We start from the raw sequence: 16742 nt of genomic DNA on the forward strand, positions 1-16742 counted from the left end.
GGGCAACCCTCCAGACCACCGTTCTTCGCCTGCCAAGCCATTACAGAAGGGGAAAGACCATATGCAAATCAGGCTTGTCCAGAGCAATGCCAGTGGTTAAGATTCATTCTAAACCTTCCAGCCATCACTTCTTTGTTTGTAGCGACCCAAGCTACTCCTCACTGATGAGGCCCAACAAGGCCGAAACATGTTTGGGGATGCTTGTGGTCTCGTGCAGAAGGGATGTGACCCAGCAGTTCAGGCTGGACTGCCCCTTTTGGGGTGGGACCAAGCCTGATTTGCCAGTCTTTCCCCTTCTGTAATGGCTGGGCAGGCGAAGAACGATGGTCTGGAGGGTTGCCCAGAGCAATGCCAGTGGTTAAGATTCATTCTAAACCTCCCAGCCATCACCTCTTTGATTTTGCTTTGTCACCCTGAGTGGGACGGGTATGCCCAGACGTGGGTCCCGTGCCTGCTGGACCTAGAGACCCAAGCTAATCCTCACTAATGAAGCCCAACAAGGCCGAAACATGTTTGGGGATGCTTGTGGTCTCGTGCTGAAGGGATATGACCTAGCAGTTTGGGCTGGACTGCTCCTTTTGGGGTGGGACCAAGCCTGATTTGCATATGGTCTTTTCCCTTCTGTAATGGCTTGGCAGGCAAAGAACAATGCCACTGGTTAAGATTCATTCTAAACCTTCCAGCCATCACCTCTGTTTTTTCTAGGTATTACCAGGCAGTTAGTGTTGGCAGCTCTGGATGGTCTGGGGGGAGATTTTCCTGTGGAGTTTGTCTATGAGGTAACTAGGGGCAGCGATGTTTAGGGCTTTGTGGGTCAAAGATAGCATCTTTAACTGGATTTTGTTATCAGTCGATAGCCATTTATATTGGCGTCTGATGGTGGAGATATGGTTTCTTTTGTTTATGCTAAGTGCTGCTCTCAGGGCATTGTTTTGTAATATTTGTAACCTCCGGATGGTGGTTTTATTGGCACCACTGTATAGGGCATTACAGTAGTCAATTCTAGAGAGTATTAAAGCTCTAGCCAGGATCATACAGCTGTCATTGGAGAGGAATGGCTTGCCGGCTCTTATCAGCTTGCAAGTGAAGGCCATTGTAGAGGCCAGGGATTTTACCTGTTTGTCAAATAACAAAGTGGAGTCAGGTAGAAACCAAGGGTTTTTACTTCCTTGGAGACTTGGATGATATTCCCGTCAATATTAAATGAGGAAAATTCTTGGCCTAGTTTTTTGATGTTGGTATGTGTGCCCAAGATTATCAACTCGGTCTTCTTGTCGTTCAGGCAGAGGCCATGGTTGGCCATCCATGCCTGGATGATGAGATAGACCCTGTTCACCAATTCTGTGTCCTTACTATGATCCCCAGAAAGAGGATCTGAATATCTTCTGCATAGTTAGTGTAGGTGATACCCAGATGGTCCAAATCATCGAACAGGGGCTTGGTGAAGATATTATATAGAGTTGGGGATACACAAGAGCCTTGAGGAACACCACACAGGATGGGGGTGGGGTCAGCGGCTGCTGCAGGAGAGAATACTCTATTGGTTCTCTCGCTTTGTGTCCTTGCCGATGTCAGCCGGGCACCTCATTGGTTAGATGCTATGTGAATGATTTTTCATTGCCAAGCCCAGGTTGGATTATGTGTCTCATGAGAACTGTCCACTAGCACTTAAATAAAGTTCTGGTGGTCAGCACAAATATGTCATGCAATATTTGTCATTGTGGGGTGGTGTGGGAGGTGTGTGACATCACGCGGGAGGTGTTGGACAGAAGGGGTCAAGATGGCATGCACCAATCACTAACTAGTAACATATAGGGAGCCATAAGGGACTGATGTAGTCCTGCCAATAAGCTTCGTAGGATGATTTAGCATTGTTGCTAACTTTGTTTATGCTAATAATGTTCAAACCTATAAAAATTTTAGCTGCAGTAGCAAGCGCTAACAGCTCCCTTCTTTCAGATCTGTTCCACTGTGGTGATTGAATTGTGCTCTCCCAGCTGCGTCTGGACCTGCAATAAACAGCATTACTTCTTGCTTGATGTATGTGCCTTTTTGGACTACTTTGGTATTTCTAGTGTTACCTGCCTAGGGGAGACCCCACCATTATCTTCATTACTCCTAGAGTTACTCTTCCTTGTCACAGTAATTGCAACCCGGCTCTCTCACCCTAAGGGTGTTGAATGAGTCCAGGATGAAGAAATGAAACTGATGCATGATGGTATACTGGGGATTATATGCTCACAGTGGACAGAGGCAGAGCTAAGAAGTTGAAAAAGTGGTTCCGGTCATGGAGGCTGGTGCCTCATCACTGTGGCGAGGAAGAGAAGATCTAGGAATAATGAAGATCATCAGTAAGTAATCGGGACATTCTATTGTAGCAATAACACACATTTTATTTCTTTTATAACAGAATATCACATCATACATGTGTGTTCAATTTGTATTAATAAACAAAAACTAGTACAGATCGAGTTGTTCTGCTGTAGACCGGAGACTTTCGGCCAGTTGGTTTTTCACAGACTATAATGCTCAGGTTTTAACCAACAGAGGCACCGTCCAGCCTGGGATAATGTGTTGGACATATACACACAAATCATCCAATGAAATGATGAAATAATGCATATCACACCACCCGTGGAAAAGTGCTTATAGTGAAATGTTCCTAGACAAAGAAGAATCCAGCTTTAAAAGGGAATTTTCTCTTGACATATGAGACACATATGTTTGAGGGCAGTCTCTGTTCAAACATGATTTCCTAGTTAATTGGACATCATTACTATACAAATCTGATAACTCGAATGCATATCCAGATACCGAAAACCAAAGGATTACAATGTGTTGGTGTTGAACTGTTAGGCGTACATTCATTTTCAGGGTTACCTGAGAGCGAGATCCCCTCCGAAAGTCCATAAGGAAGATATGCGAAGATGATCATCATTCCAAATTCCAGGGAAGGCGTTTTTCTTAAGTCAATGTGTTTCAGTACGTATGGAACACGTTAAGGAAAATGTGCATTTTAAACACTGGATTTTCATTACCATCAGGAACGGATACATTATCACGAGGCTTAAACAGAAGCCCAGTATTTTGCAATGCCCAGTATTTGGCTTGCTCGCACAATCCGCTCAGCCTGTGGTACTAAAATAAATATTTGTATCATCCATCATATGCTTAATATTACACAGGTGGTCGAAGGGTTATCTCAATGTGAACACCTTGCTGAGGGCAGATAAAAGGTTGGTATAGAACTGCGTATGAATGAAAGCAGCATGTGTGGCACCGAAGCAAACAAAAGCTCGCGCAGATCAGAAACAGGGTCTTTATGTGGAACAGATGTCGTGCCTTGTTAAGGGAGCAGACTCACGTGGGGTAATTGTTTCTATTTTGATGTAAATGGCAGCGCCGAGTTAAAAGCAGTAAAGATGTCCCTTACCTTTCAGTGGGGGCCTTTCCTGTAGCCGCGCAGCCATTGCCAGCAGGTGTTATATATGCCACAAATCAAACGAAATGCACAACTTAGATGCGCGCTCTTTTCCATCGGCGCTTGCTGTATTAAACACTCGCGATCAGAAAGCTTCGGTGGGAAAATTGCAATTCATTTTTATTATTAAAGGCTGGGCGGCACTGGAACACGAATGGATTGTAACATAATTCAGTAAGGAAAACTCATGCAGAAGAGAATATGAAATGGGTTTTGAGAGGATAAGAAGTTACTTGTTTTTGGTAATTTTCTTTCTGATGAATAAGGTAGTCCTTTAACAGATTCCACATGTCTTCAAATAAACCGCCAATAGCAAGGAGCAGCGCATGGGTCTGTGTTGAATGCTGCAGGGCTACACAGCGGAGGAAGTGACACTGCTAGCATATATACCGAGCTGGGCACGCCCATTTACTTCAGTTCTGACCCAATTTTCTGGGTCACAGACACAAAGTAACTGTGTAATTGTCAATAAGATTATAGGCAATCCTGCTGACGGGAAGGTATGCGGCTCGGTAGGCGGCTCGATCAAAAATCTGTGGGAGGATTACCATCCCCATCAAAAAGAACATGACCTCAGGTGCTCTTCTAATGGATACTTTTTTCCTCACAGACTCCTCCCTTCAAAGACTTCCATAGCCATACAGAAAGGAAGGAGGGAAGAGTGTCAGGAATCCGTCCTGAAGGAGGAAGATTTGGGCATTCTCCCTCACAAGAATGTCAAGGAAGCCATGCTTTGGTAAAGTTATGCATGTGTGCCAATCAAGCCACGTGTAAAACCTCCATCAAAGGAACTCCTCTGCGCAGAGATGAATGCCTGATCCCTAGTGACTGACCTTTAAGCACAACAGGTACTTCTTTCGAAGCATGCTCACAGCAAGATTTCATGCAAAGTACTATCAACCTCGGGGAGGTTTACTTATAAATAAGCCTCCGCTTTCAGGGGCCCAGCAAAGCCTACCAAATCCTGTCCATGGTGACCGAATTCTTAAGCCTGGTGTATGTAGAGGCCTAAAGTGTGTTTTGGGACAAGCCTGTGGAATCTCTGCACTGTCTTTAAAGGGTGAGCAGGATGAAAGAAAAGTAACAAATGAATCTTCGGCTACAAGTGGAAGGAACACTGACACTATCTTAGGCAAGAATGAGAAACATACCCTCAAAGTAACTTTAACATTGGAAATTATGAAGAGGGGAGTGGAAAGGTACAGAGCCTGAAGCTTGAAAACCCTCCCCACCATTGTAAATGCAACCAGAAAAACAGCTTTTAATGTAAGAAGATAGTGAGCAAGACTGCAAAGGCTCAAAAAGAGCTGCCAACACAAAGGTAAGAACCACATTGAGGGTTGATGGAAAGATGTTTCGGCCATGTAAATAATTGTTATACCAGCCATGTTTACTACCTAAAAGCATGAAAATACTGTGATTGATTTTTTGGGATTTTATAAATTTGCATTGCATACCTCAGGTGGTCCCAGCAGAAGCCTGCATCTGAGCGCATATTAATTAACAAATGATCACACAGAAAATGAAACACTTGCTAAAAAAAATGTGATTTTGCATGAACAAATGGGTCTTCAGTTGCTTCCTAAATATACTCAGGTATTTGCTTTGTCGTAGGTTATCTGGGGATTCCAGGCTCGGTGCCTGTACAGGAAAAATAACAGTCACCCCACGTAGAGGATCTAGAAGAAGGAACCACCAACAGACTTTGTCCTACCAATTGCAACGTGCGGTTGGGGTGATAGGTGATAATCTTAGATGATAAATAAGCTGACCCCAAGCCATGAACACACTTAAAGACCATACACACAATTTTTAACATAATCCTTTGCTGCACCGGGAACCAATGAAGGCTCCTTCGAAAAGGAGGCTAGCAATTTTCCTGGGTAGATCAAGGATCAGTCGGAGCGCCGAATTCTGGCCTACCTGCAGTCTCCGGAGCTGATATTTAGGAATGCCGCATTGCACTAATCTAGCCTGGCATTGACTAATGATCTGACCACTGTCAGTCGATCTTTCTCCAAGATAAGACAAAGCAATGGTTTTAGGAGTTTGAGCTGAAAATAAACTGACTTCACAATCTGATTAACATGAAGATTACAACTCAGACTGTACTGCCAAATGCAGCATAGATGTTTTAGTTTCAGTGTGTATTAAGTTGGAACCCCCAAATAAAATTGGGCAGGGAACAGAATTTAGAACATTTTCCACCTAAACCTTTGAGTCAAAAACAATAATCTAAGTATTTAGAGGATTTAGATGGAGTTTGTTCTTGAGCATCCAATTTTGGATTATATCAGCACAGGACATAATTACCTCCAATACCTCCAATGGATGTTTTCACCTGATGTAGATCTGAGTAACATCAGTGTAGGAATGATAAAGATCAAATTGGGAAAAAATATCAAGCAGTGGGGGGTGGATGTACATGTTGAATAACAGTGGCGACAGGCAAGAGCACTGGGGAACTCTGCAGGCGACAGGCAGGGGGGTCAGACAGATATGAAGCAGCTTTAACCTGTTGAACACGATCACAGATATTCGGGCCACTGATGACAATCTAGGCCTCAGAACGTCAAAATCTACTGTATTGAATCCTGCTGATAGGTCCAGCATGACAAGCATGCTGATATCTCCCGCATTGTCAACCTGAAGTAGATCATCCCAGACGGCAGTTAATGCCATCTCCGTGCCATGGCATGGCCTAAATCCGGACTGATAAGGGTGAGGGATATTATTTTCTTCTAAAAAATTCTGAAGTTATACAGTCACAACGTTCTCCAAAACCTTGACAGGCCACAGGAGACCGGCAATAGGATGATAACTGGACAATATTGTGTAATCCAAATTTGGCTTTTTTAACATAGGGGTAAGATAAGATCTCTTTAGTTCCAGTGGTACACAGCCTTGGATTAGTGAAGCATTAATCATAGCCTGAACAGTCTCATTGAGAGACAATGCATGTTGCTTTGCCAGAAAAGCAGGGACCGGATAATACATATAATTGGTGGGTTTCAAATTGCTTATCAAGTTGGTTAGATTAGCCAAACTAACCGGTGAAAAAGCAAAAGTAGATTGTGACTTCTGATTTCCTAAAGATGCTACCTTAGAGATTATATCAGGGTGTGAATTTACACATTGAGCATCTATATGCATCCTAATAGACTCAACTTTTTCCGAAAAGAAAACATTGAAGTCGTTAACCACTTTTTGAGATGTTCGAAGACTAGTGTTGATGCACAGAGGGTTAATAAAGTTTATAATTACACTGAACAGAACTTTAGGTCTATTATCAGCTGAGTTTATCTGCCTCTGAAGACATACAGATTTAGCTTTAAGAATCTCTGCCTTGTCACATTTGCTGGGCCTGGCGGGATGCGCACAAACTGATAGGCTGGAAAGGTAAACCAACGCTATCTCAACCCCTATGGCACAACGCACTCCTCCCAGAAATAGTGAAGATGGGCCCCTTGGGTCACTGGTGCGCGAAAGGGATACACACACTAGCACATGTGATACAAGAAGGCCATCTCCTTGACTTTGAGGCCATGCAAGAGCGTTTCGACCTCGCACCTATGGACCGGTTTCGACATGCGCAAATGACCCACGCCATCCGCACCCAATTCCCTGACACGACGACCATACCCCCCTGTACTCCCATTGAGACCAACATCCTTCCGCAACGCATTACCTCTAAGGTCACCTCCACGATCTATCAAGCCCTTAACTCCTTCGGGGCGACGCAGCTAGATGGGCTCAAAGAAAAATGGGAAAGGGATATAGGTCACATGGAACCAGAGGACTGGGTAGAGGCATTAATGTCCCCTAGAGAAATAGGTATTGATTCTAAACTCAGGCTTATACAACTGAGGATCCTCCACCGCACATACTATTCACGCACTGCCATGGTCAGATGGGGTGGACTGGAAGATGGGACATGCCTCAGGTGCAAAACAGAGCCGGCCACCTTTTACCATATGTTATGGGAATGCCGAGTCTTACAGGTCTTCTGGGAGAGCTGTACCAACACAATTTCTGCCACCCTGGCGACACCAATCCCTAGGGACCCCAAAATGATGCTGTTGGGAATCCGAGGTGAAGTGGATCTCTCAAAACATGATAGAATATTTCTGACACTGGCACTTGGGACAGTCAAAAGATTGATCGCGGCTAGCTGGGGCTCCGCCGACCCCCTATCTGTGAACCGATGGTGCAATGAGTTGGACAGATGTGCGGCCATGGAGCGCCGGATTTACAACGCACGGGGGTGCCCCCGCAAATTCCAGAAAATATGGGGCAAATGGCTGGACGCTAACTGAAATGTACCGAGAGGAATAGAAATGTACTATTGTTAACATTGGTTACCTGCCATACCCAACGAATGTCTGATGGCCCTCGGCCCCACCGGGTTCCCTCTGCCTCTTTGAAAACTGCCTTACTATCATGATCTGTTGTATGCCTTTGACTCACGCCTGTTTTGTTGTTGTGTTACTAAAACGTAATAAACAGAATTATTAAAAAAAAAAAGAATCTCTGCCTTATGTCTTCAAAGCAGATTTCACCTTAATGTGGTCACTTATGTTTCTAGCCTTAAACCACCTTTTTTCATTTTCCGATAAGTCCCTTGAGGATCTTCAATTCGTAATTAAACCACTGTTTTTTACTCATAGGAGTTTTTTTTTAACAATCTTACACGGGGCAATCGCATGTCATCTGCAAAGGTATGTGTAATCCTGAGCTTTTTTGATTATGCTATGCAAAATGACTGCTTTTGCCTCTCTCAGAAAGTGGGCCCTGCTAAACTGACTCCACTTTCAATATGCCCCATTTTAAAAAGTATAGTTTACACATGTGTACTTGGCTGGGCCCCGTCTACTGACACACCAGCAGCTGCAATGTGATTTGGCAACATGGCAGCCACAGAGTAACATTTGATTCTTAAAACAGCCTTCTGGAACCAAAATCCATTCCAACATACATGGGATGCCTATAAAACTACCGGTCCCATATTCAAAATACTTTTAACTGCATAACCACATTTGTCTGGTGGCAGAGATGTGGGTAAATATACTTTGTTTCAAATAGTGGCAGAAAAAGAGGTACAGGTAAAACTGCCAAAACCCAATCTAGTGTCATTCATTATTTTTACTTGTGTTTCCAATGGACCTGCAGGGAAGAGCCATTTGTGTATTGCGTCTGTCCTGGACATTTCACCTGGAGCCCACCCAGGATGTTCTTTGTTCTCTGCTTAGAAGCTGTGGCACCTTTGCAAGGAGAACAAGAAATACATACTCTAGGGTAGGGATGATGGCTAAGAGTTTCACAAGTGTCTCTATAACACAATGTAGAAGTCACACTAGGGAGAAAACTGATGGTGTCCTTTTGATCCTGGGGCAGACAGCGTATGATGTAAAGCACTGCGTAACTGGAGAGGACCTTCACACTACGGAAGAGGTCAGTCATCTTGGATTTGACAATCCCCCACTTCTTTTCTTAGACAAGGCCTTTCAGCAGACAAGGCACTATGGGAGCTGACATCACAATGAATAACCATTGTCACAGGCTTGGCAGCTTACAAGAGGCTTGGAATGGATCAATCCACTGTAGCAAAGTGACTATACAAGGGGGTGAGACTCCTTACCTTAATGGAATCATCTTTGACTGCCCTTTTGGGAAAACATACGAAAGAATCATCTTGGAACCATCTTGAGGAAGAGTTCACTGGAGTCTTGTTGTAGTAAAGGCTGTCCAAACTCTCCATTCACTGAGTGACTTTTAAGGAGGGTGCATTTCTAGGGAGGTTTTGAAGCAGTGTGCTTGAGGGAAGCCGGACTTCTGCTGCAAAACCGGTAACGAAAACTCTGCATGTCGAAGTGGCAGCCCTGCAAATGTCCCATCCCCGGGAACCTGTCTGGCTGGTAAGGGCAGAAGATGGAATTACCTTTCTTCAAGTATCCATTTGAAGGGTCCCATAGCACTCCAAGGACCAAAGATATCTGCCTTTGGCTCTCTCTGGAATTTCGAGCCCTTTGAGCCACTGCAAGGACCCAATGTAGACAGTGCAAAGACGCAATGGAAAGTCCTTTGACACTCTCTCAGCTTCTTGGAGTCACAAGCAGTTGCTGCTTGTCGAACCACATTGTTGCATTGAATTCAGGCAATTCAGTTCCTCAACTCGAACTCGACTCAAAGCACTGAAAATCTCCTAGAAACCCGGCTCAACACTGTTGAGACCCTGAAACAAGATAAGAAGGAATACATACGTGGTTTAGTCACTCTGGCCTTATTCCCAAGGCCCGAGTAACATTTAAGACCCTGCTTTATGTCTTAAAGACACTGGGCCTCATTCCAAGTTTGGCAGAGTGGGGTAACAGACTTACTCTCCTTTTCCCACTCCCCCATTTGGTCTTGGAGTGGAGGATTTACCGTCAGAAAATGCTGGAGGTACATCCTCCACCTTAATGCTGAGAAATCATCAAAATTAGTTGAATTACTGACGGCCAAAATCCCCATTGAGTCCTATGGCCTCTAGAAAATGGGGCTTTACACCACGTACCATCACTTGTAATCCTGCGGTAAATCCGTGGGACCAAATAGCAGTGACAGTAATTCCGTTTGGCAGTAGTTTGGTGGTAATTCTGCTGTACAACCGCCAAAATTGGAATGAGGGCCATAGTCTTGAACTTGTTTGTCTTATCTGCAAGACTATTTACCTGCAGACCCCTGTTCTTCAATACACAGAGTGCTGTTTTCTCCCAAGTCTGCACTGTTTGTGCATCTCATTACTGGGGTGGGTCATTAGTGTTCTTAACAGTTTGTCTGTCCTCTTAGTTGAAATAAATTCTTAATTACATAGAACCTTGATTGGACATTTATTTTGGCACTTACCATACTATTGTTGTCTTGGATGTTTCCATGCAGGATTACACCATACTGACGATTATAGCATGCCCTATGCCCATGCTCCTTTAAAGAGGTGAGGGAGATATACCATTCATGTTGTACCTGTTTCAGCATTATGATTGGGATCATGGATGTTCTAGTAGTACTATGGGAGCTCAGTGGGAGGTTAAACATCACTACCCCGGGGCTGTAGTCATTTCACCACAAATACTTTGAACATCAAAAATGGGCAGTAAAAACAAGCCCAACAAAAGATGGGAAGGAACGGTCACAGATGATGCTGACCCTCCTTTCACTCACACAGCCCAAAAGATATGCTTGGATCATTGACAGCAGAGGGGCAGTGTCAAAGGAGGAGGCACACATATTATTATTGCATGATCGGAAGCAGTACTTTATGGTAAAAATGCATATTGACAAATATTACTTACCCAGTTATCGTTTTTCTGTGGCTTGTATATGCTTAGAGTTACATGCTATGCATAGGTCGCTATCTCATGGTTGGCTTGGAGTATTACATCTTGATTCTTTAAACTAAATAAAGAGGCATCGACATGGCCGTTCCTGTCAAACTATCTCAATCCTACATGTATATGGACCCATGATACTTAAGGCATTGAGGTCCTCAGATTGTTTTTCTTCTTAGTCGTTGGTAATCCCACGCTCACAAATATCACAAGATCTGATGATACATTTTTTCAATCCATGTCAAAACTTGATGTGCTTGTTTTCAAAGGTCCAAGATTGTTTTCTACTGAATGTAGTTTTTTTAAAAAAAAAACAATTTTAACAACAAATCAACAAAAAACAAACCCAACAGTGCATGACATGTAACTTCAAGCATCATATACAATATTGTGAAATGTCCACTGCCTTCCCCCCTAACTCGAGCCACCTCCACTTCGCCATCCGGCGGTGTTTCCTCTAGTGGTACCGCCCCCTCTGTATTCTCAGAGGAATCATGTTCGCTTAGGAAGGCCTGGGTGGACTCAGACAGTGTGGCCACAAAGTGTCTCCAGGCCATCGGAGATTCCGCTTCCTCACCCCCCACCCCTCCCTATTGGCCACCTCATTCCATACCGCCATTTACGCTTCTGCCCATTTCTGGAGATCATGCCACCAAACCTCTACCTTTGGTCTATTGTTTGCGTTCCAACCCATGGCTATTATGTGCTTGGCAAGTATGTAGGCCAAATCCTTGAGTTTACTCACGTGTTTCAGTTTGCGTGGTCTAGAAAACCCCCCTACCATGCATGCCCACACAGATTCCACATCTAGCGTGCTCCCTTTATCGGTTAGCGGTGGGCTACTTCTCCCCAGAATTTCTACTGAATGTAGTTAAGACATTCATGAGCATCCTGCAGTTTTTCAGGACTATCATATTTATATTAAAATAGAATGCTACTCCCTTAGAGGTGATCATTCATAATTCTTTATGTGTGGTGATTGGTTCCTACAGCTGCGCGTGTTACTCTCAGGTGTGTCGATCAGCATTCTCTCAGTCTCTTTTCTGTGGCAGACCACCCTTCAAAAAGCCAGTCCACCATCTTGGTTTTCACTAGCATGAGCATGTGTGGTCCCCTGTTCCAGGCTCGTAGTGTTGTGGGGGGAGACCCAGGCATCCTCCTCATACCACCCCTTTCGCCAAATCACTTATTTGGTGGTGAGGCCTAGTCCCGAGTCAACCCCACAAATACCTAAAGGACTAAACAGGGGATTTTATCACTGCAGTTGTAGATAAGCCCTGAAGAAGACTAGGAAGAGGATGCTTGTTCGTCTTCACTTTCCAACTCATTGAAACAAAAGTTGGCCATAAATGAACTTGCATTAGATTATATAATATGTTGGTATTACACGGCCCGCGGCAGCTGGCGTGTAGTTATGGTTAAGTTGCTAAACTCATAGGAAGAGCACTTATTCAGCGGCTTATAACTTCGCTCCCCCTGGACGAATCCTCACCAAACTTTGCAAATAAAGTACATGGCCCGCTCTGAATTTATTCGCCAACGTTGTTGAGGTTTCGTGCAGTGGGGGGGAGAAATGTGTGGCAGGAATGCAGGCTTGGTCAGAAAGTGTGCTTTTGTGTGTTTGGTGGAAATCGGACCAGTACTTTTGTTGCAAAGAACTGAAATGTATGTCCCAAAAAAATTTGTGATATCTGGGTCCGCTCTGCGGGCTCTTTCCCCTGTTCACTCCGTGGACAGAAGTGTAATTGGCTTGCGGTATGGCGTGCTGCCGGAGAACTTTGGACGCGGCCGGTGGATGGCTGGAGGGAAGCGTGCTCTGCATCAACATTTTCTGGCAAACACTGCCATGGTGTATCGGAGGACAGTGCGCTGGCGGAAGGGTCTGCAAAATATACCATACTCCATGTGTTGGCGGCAAGAAGGGAGGGGAAAGGGTGGGGGAGTGAGAAGTGGTTCATGTGACATATTTAAATATGTGGAAGAAAACGCAGGAGTGGGTGCAGTTTTCGTGCATATTGCACCAATTTGTGGGTAGCTAGACAGGCGGCTACTTTGTACAGTGATTGGAGGCAGCTGTCGTAATGGCCCGGTAGGTTCTGCCGCAACTTGTTTGCAGCAACCATTTTCAGTGTTGAGTGGTGGCAGGTGATTTTTAGAAGGGGAGTGAATTGCACATGACATAGGTTGGGTGGGAGCGCAGGTGGCTGTGCTCTGCGGATGGATAGCGGTAGTTGGGCACATGGTGGCATGCATGGTTGCATGAAGATGCAGTGGGTCTGTTGAAGGATTAGACTATTGGGTGCATGGCAGAAGGCCGTAGACTGCAGGGCATGCACTCAAGAGCCTACGGCTCTCCAGTGCAGCGCTGCATGTCTGACTCTGCATGCGGTAGAGGGTGGTGCTTGCATAGTGTGGTGTATGCACATTGTTTGGAGTAGGGCCAATGCTGCGAACAGTATGTGGGTAGGTTGGCAGTGACACAATACTTTGTGAATGGAAGTGGGTACAGCCGTAGTATGTGAATGACAGTGCACAGGGGTGCAGGAGACAGTGTTTTATTTGTACACTATGGTAACAGTTGCAATTTTTTCCTGCATAGCTCCATGGCGGTGTGCAGGTTGGGTAGGAGTGCTGGTGGCAGTGCTGTGCATGTGGATTGTTGTAGTTGGTGACATGGTGACATGCACAGTGGCATTATGTTGCGGCGGGTGTGTACAAGGCCTAGACTATTGGGTGCATGGCAGACGGAGAAGGACTCTTCCTGCTTCATTAGGGTGCGCCCCTCGCACTAATTGGGGAAAGGCACAAGCCACATTCTGCGGTTCTCACCATGGTGGCCAATGGAAATGGGAATATATGGCCTTTGGCTAATCAGGTACTCAGGGTGTACGTCACAGGAAAGGACAGCAATAATTTCTTCCATTACTTTGTATAGTGCAGCTGGCAAACATAGCAGGACACACAGTTTTCGTCGTAGGTGATACCTTTGTGGAAGATCTGGTCATGTATGCCCTCCAAGAAGGCTTTTTTGTCAATTTCGGTTTGGAGGGAATGGAGGCTTTGTGGCACAGTGTAGAAGCGTGCTGTTTCGGTGGAGTGCTTGTAGAATGTCAACGCATGGCCACTTCCGGACCTGTACATGTTGTGGTCGTGCACTTTGGAGCCTTCTTTTTGGGTTCCATGACTTGTTCCTGTGTCTACCGTCAACTGAAGATGATGAAAGCAGTGCAGTGCATTTTTCCAACTGCCAAGGTGCTTTTCTCATGTATACCCTCGAGAATAGTGTGGAACTATTCCAATGATTCATATCGCCAGCCAGAGGTCGGAAGGGGTCTCATCAACAGAAGCATGTGTGACTTCTTGAGTGCTGCTGGGATGTTCTCCTGTGAGAATGACAACATTTGTTCTCGATATATACACCTTTTCAAAGGTCGACCAGTGGCAATGACATTTTCTTTCACAATCTACAGGCTACAGTGAAGACCCTATTGTAAGAATGTGAGCTGATGTTGAAAACACAGAAATACTTATAAAAACAGCAAAAAAGGTGTTTCTATGGAAGCAACTTGAAGAAAAAAAAAAGAAGAAATGCTTTTTTAAGAGCTGCCCCAACTATCGACGTCCCCTACCCTGGTTGGAACAGCACGAAAAGTCTGCGAATATCGCAATAGTTGCAGGGTGGCACGTGTTAGATACGCCCCTTTTGCAGATGATGCCCATACAAATGGGCCTGTACAGGCTACGGGATTGTTCAATAAGGTTTATGGGTGTGGTGGGTACGCATATACTGTGGTACACAGTGTATTTGTCGACAGGAAAGCAGAGGGTGTGGTTATGGCTGTGTGTTTCACGAGCCACACCGTGCAGGTTTTAGGGGAGTTTGAAATACATTGGCTGAAAGTGAATGGAAAACACTGTGCATTGGCTGCTCATTTTGGAATCTATCCTGTGGATTTGTAGTGCTATGCAGTAACTAGAATGAAGTGACTGATTTTGTTTTGTCTGTGTGACACTTCGGTGACACACAATCATGCCGATATTATTGTTATTCATTGTGGAGGGAAAATTGCACAGCATGTTACACGAGTTTCAGTGCCATTTGCGATGAAGGAGCCACTTGCCCTGGTTATGTGTTTGTTTCCGATCTCTTCCATAACTTTCTATCGCATTATGCAGATACCAATGTGGCTACGTCATTTTCGATTTGGTCCGCAAAGGGACAAAGCGCGGTACATTGAAAAGAAGTGTATTTGTGCCTTTGTACGACATGTGCCAATGGCGTACTTCACACATGGGAATATGACGTCCCATCAGTGAGGCCATCAATACGATTTGTGATGGCATCTTTGATGTCATGGGTGTTAGTCCTTGCAGTGCACACTGTTGGCGCGTGTTATGGTTGCTTAGCTTAGCATAACTGGCGAATTTCGTTTTTATTTCTCGATTTTACCTGTAACAATAACGTCCCTGTAACTTTCTGCCAAGTTGTTCTGTATTTTATGTACTTAATGGCACTGTTTCTGGGGCAGATTTTCTTGGGGGTTCCTTCCCTATACTCTCATCGTCCCCATAACATCAATACCAAAATATGCACTCTCTTGCACTCCTCATGAAAGAAACATCCCATTGGGTACCACTGGAAATCTTCTTTCTTGGCTTGGGAGACTGCATGGTTTATACTAGGCAGACCTTTGTGCCAGTTGCAGACTCTTACTAATAGGAATCCTCAGTTGCTCAGATTCACATTGGGTAAAAGAGAGCTGAACAATTTATTTCACCGGGTGACTTGATCCTGATTTGTCATGCAAGTCTATTGGCTCCATAGCTCTCATTCTCCTCCTCACCAACCCTGGATGCACCTAACCTGAGGTTCTGGTGCGGAAGAGCCCTCATGTGCATCATACTCTGGCTGAACCTCATCCCTAAATCTTCCCTCCTGATCCAGCCCCATGGGTCTTCTGGCTCCAAGACACCCTGCAAAGCCTTCTTTGCACCATTGATCCTCTGGATCACGTAGAAGGTGGGGCTCCCACTGTCGGATGTGGTTAAGATGTGCACTGTCCTCCAAAAAGTCAGTTGTCGATATATCGTTATAAAAGTATCTTCTTGCTGTAGAGGTGAGCTGTTACCAATGCCATTATCTCATGAATTCCTGAGGAGCCAAGGCCAACATGAAAGAACAAGTTACTTACCAACTGGTAACATTCTTTTGATTGGATGTTCCTCCAATGTATTCCTCATCTTAGATGTATTCCATCCAGCTTTAGCTGCTTCGGAAATTTTTTCGGCAGATGGCACCGTGCCTAGATGTCGTCGAGTCGATGGTCCCTCGAAGGCCTCCGTCGAGAGTGATGTCATCGGGTATATAAGTAGCACGCGCTGCGCCCGTTGGCCTCAGTTCTATGTTTCCTCTTCACTTTTGATTTTGTACCGTGTAGATTGTGCCGGTAGACAGGTATCAGCCTTGCGAGAGTTGAAGCAGCAATAACCCAGAAAAATCTACAGAGTGGTAGGCTGGGAGGGCGATGAGGAATACGTTGGAGGAACATCCAATCGAAAGAACGTTAACAGTTGGTAAGTAACTTGTTCTTCGAGTGGATTGTGTCCTCCAACATATTCCTCATTTGAGATAGACACCCAAAGCAGTATGGACAATTTCTTTGGAGGAGGGGGTAGATTTTTTGATACCCTTAAATGGCTGAATATAGTACTGCTTTACCAAAATTTAACTCCTTAGACTGAGAAGCATCCAGACTATAGAACTCATGCAGCGAAGACCAAGTTGCTGCTTCACAAATGGATCTTATGGGAACACCTCTTTGAAGGGCTGTCGAAGAGGCGATGCCTCTGGTGGAATGAGCCCTTAAACCTTCTGGTGGGTCTTTCTCTGCTAA

At 44.8% G+C, this 16742-nt stretch overlaps 1 protein-coding gene across 1 annotated transcript in view; it reads right to left on the bottom strand.

Moving 5' to 3' along the window:
- The window catches only part of SLC9A8 (solute carrier family 9 member A8), a 1353696-nt gene that overhangs the window by 473560 nt on the left and 863394 nt on the right, over positions 1–16742 (bottom strand). The window contains exon 11 of the mRNA XM_069651262.1: positions 2881–2986. Coding sequence (XP_069507363.1) covers positions 2881–2986 — 106 coding nt within the window. The remainder of the gene's footprint in view (positions 1–2880; positions 2987–16742) is intronic.

Source organism: Ambystoma mexicanum, chromosome 3p (genome assembly GCF_040938575.1).
Source record: "Ambystoma mexicanum isolate Mex_15411 chromosome 3p, UKY_AmexF1_1, whole genome shotgun sequence".
Classification (NCBI taxonomy): domain Eukaryota; kingdom Metazoa; phylum Chordata; class Amphibia; order Caudata; family Ambystomatidae; genus Ambystoma; species Ambystoma mexicanum.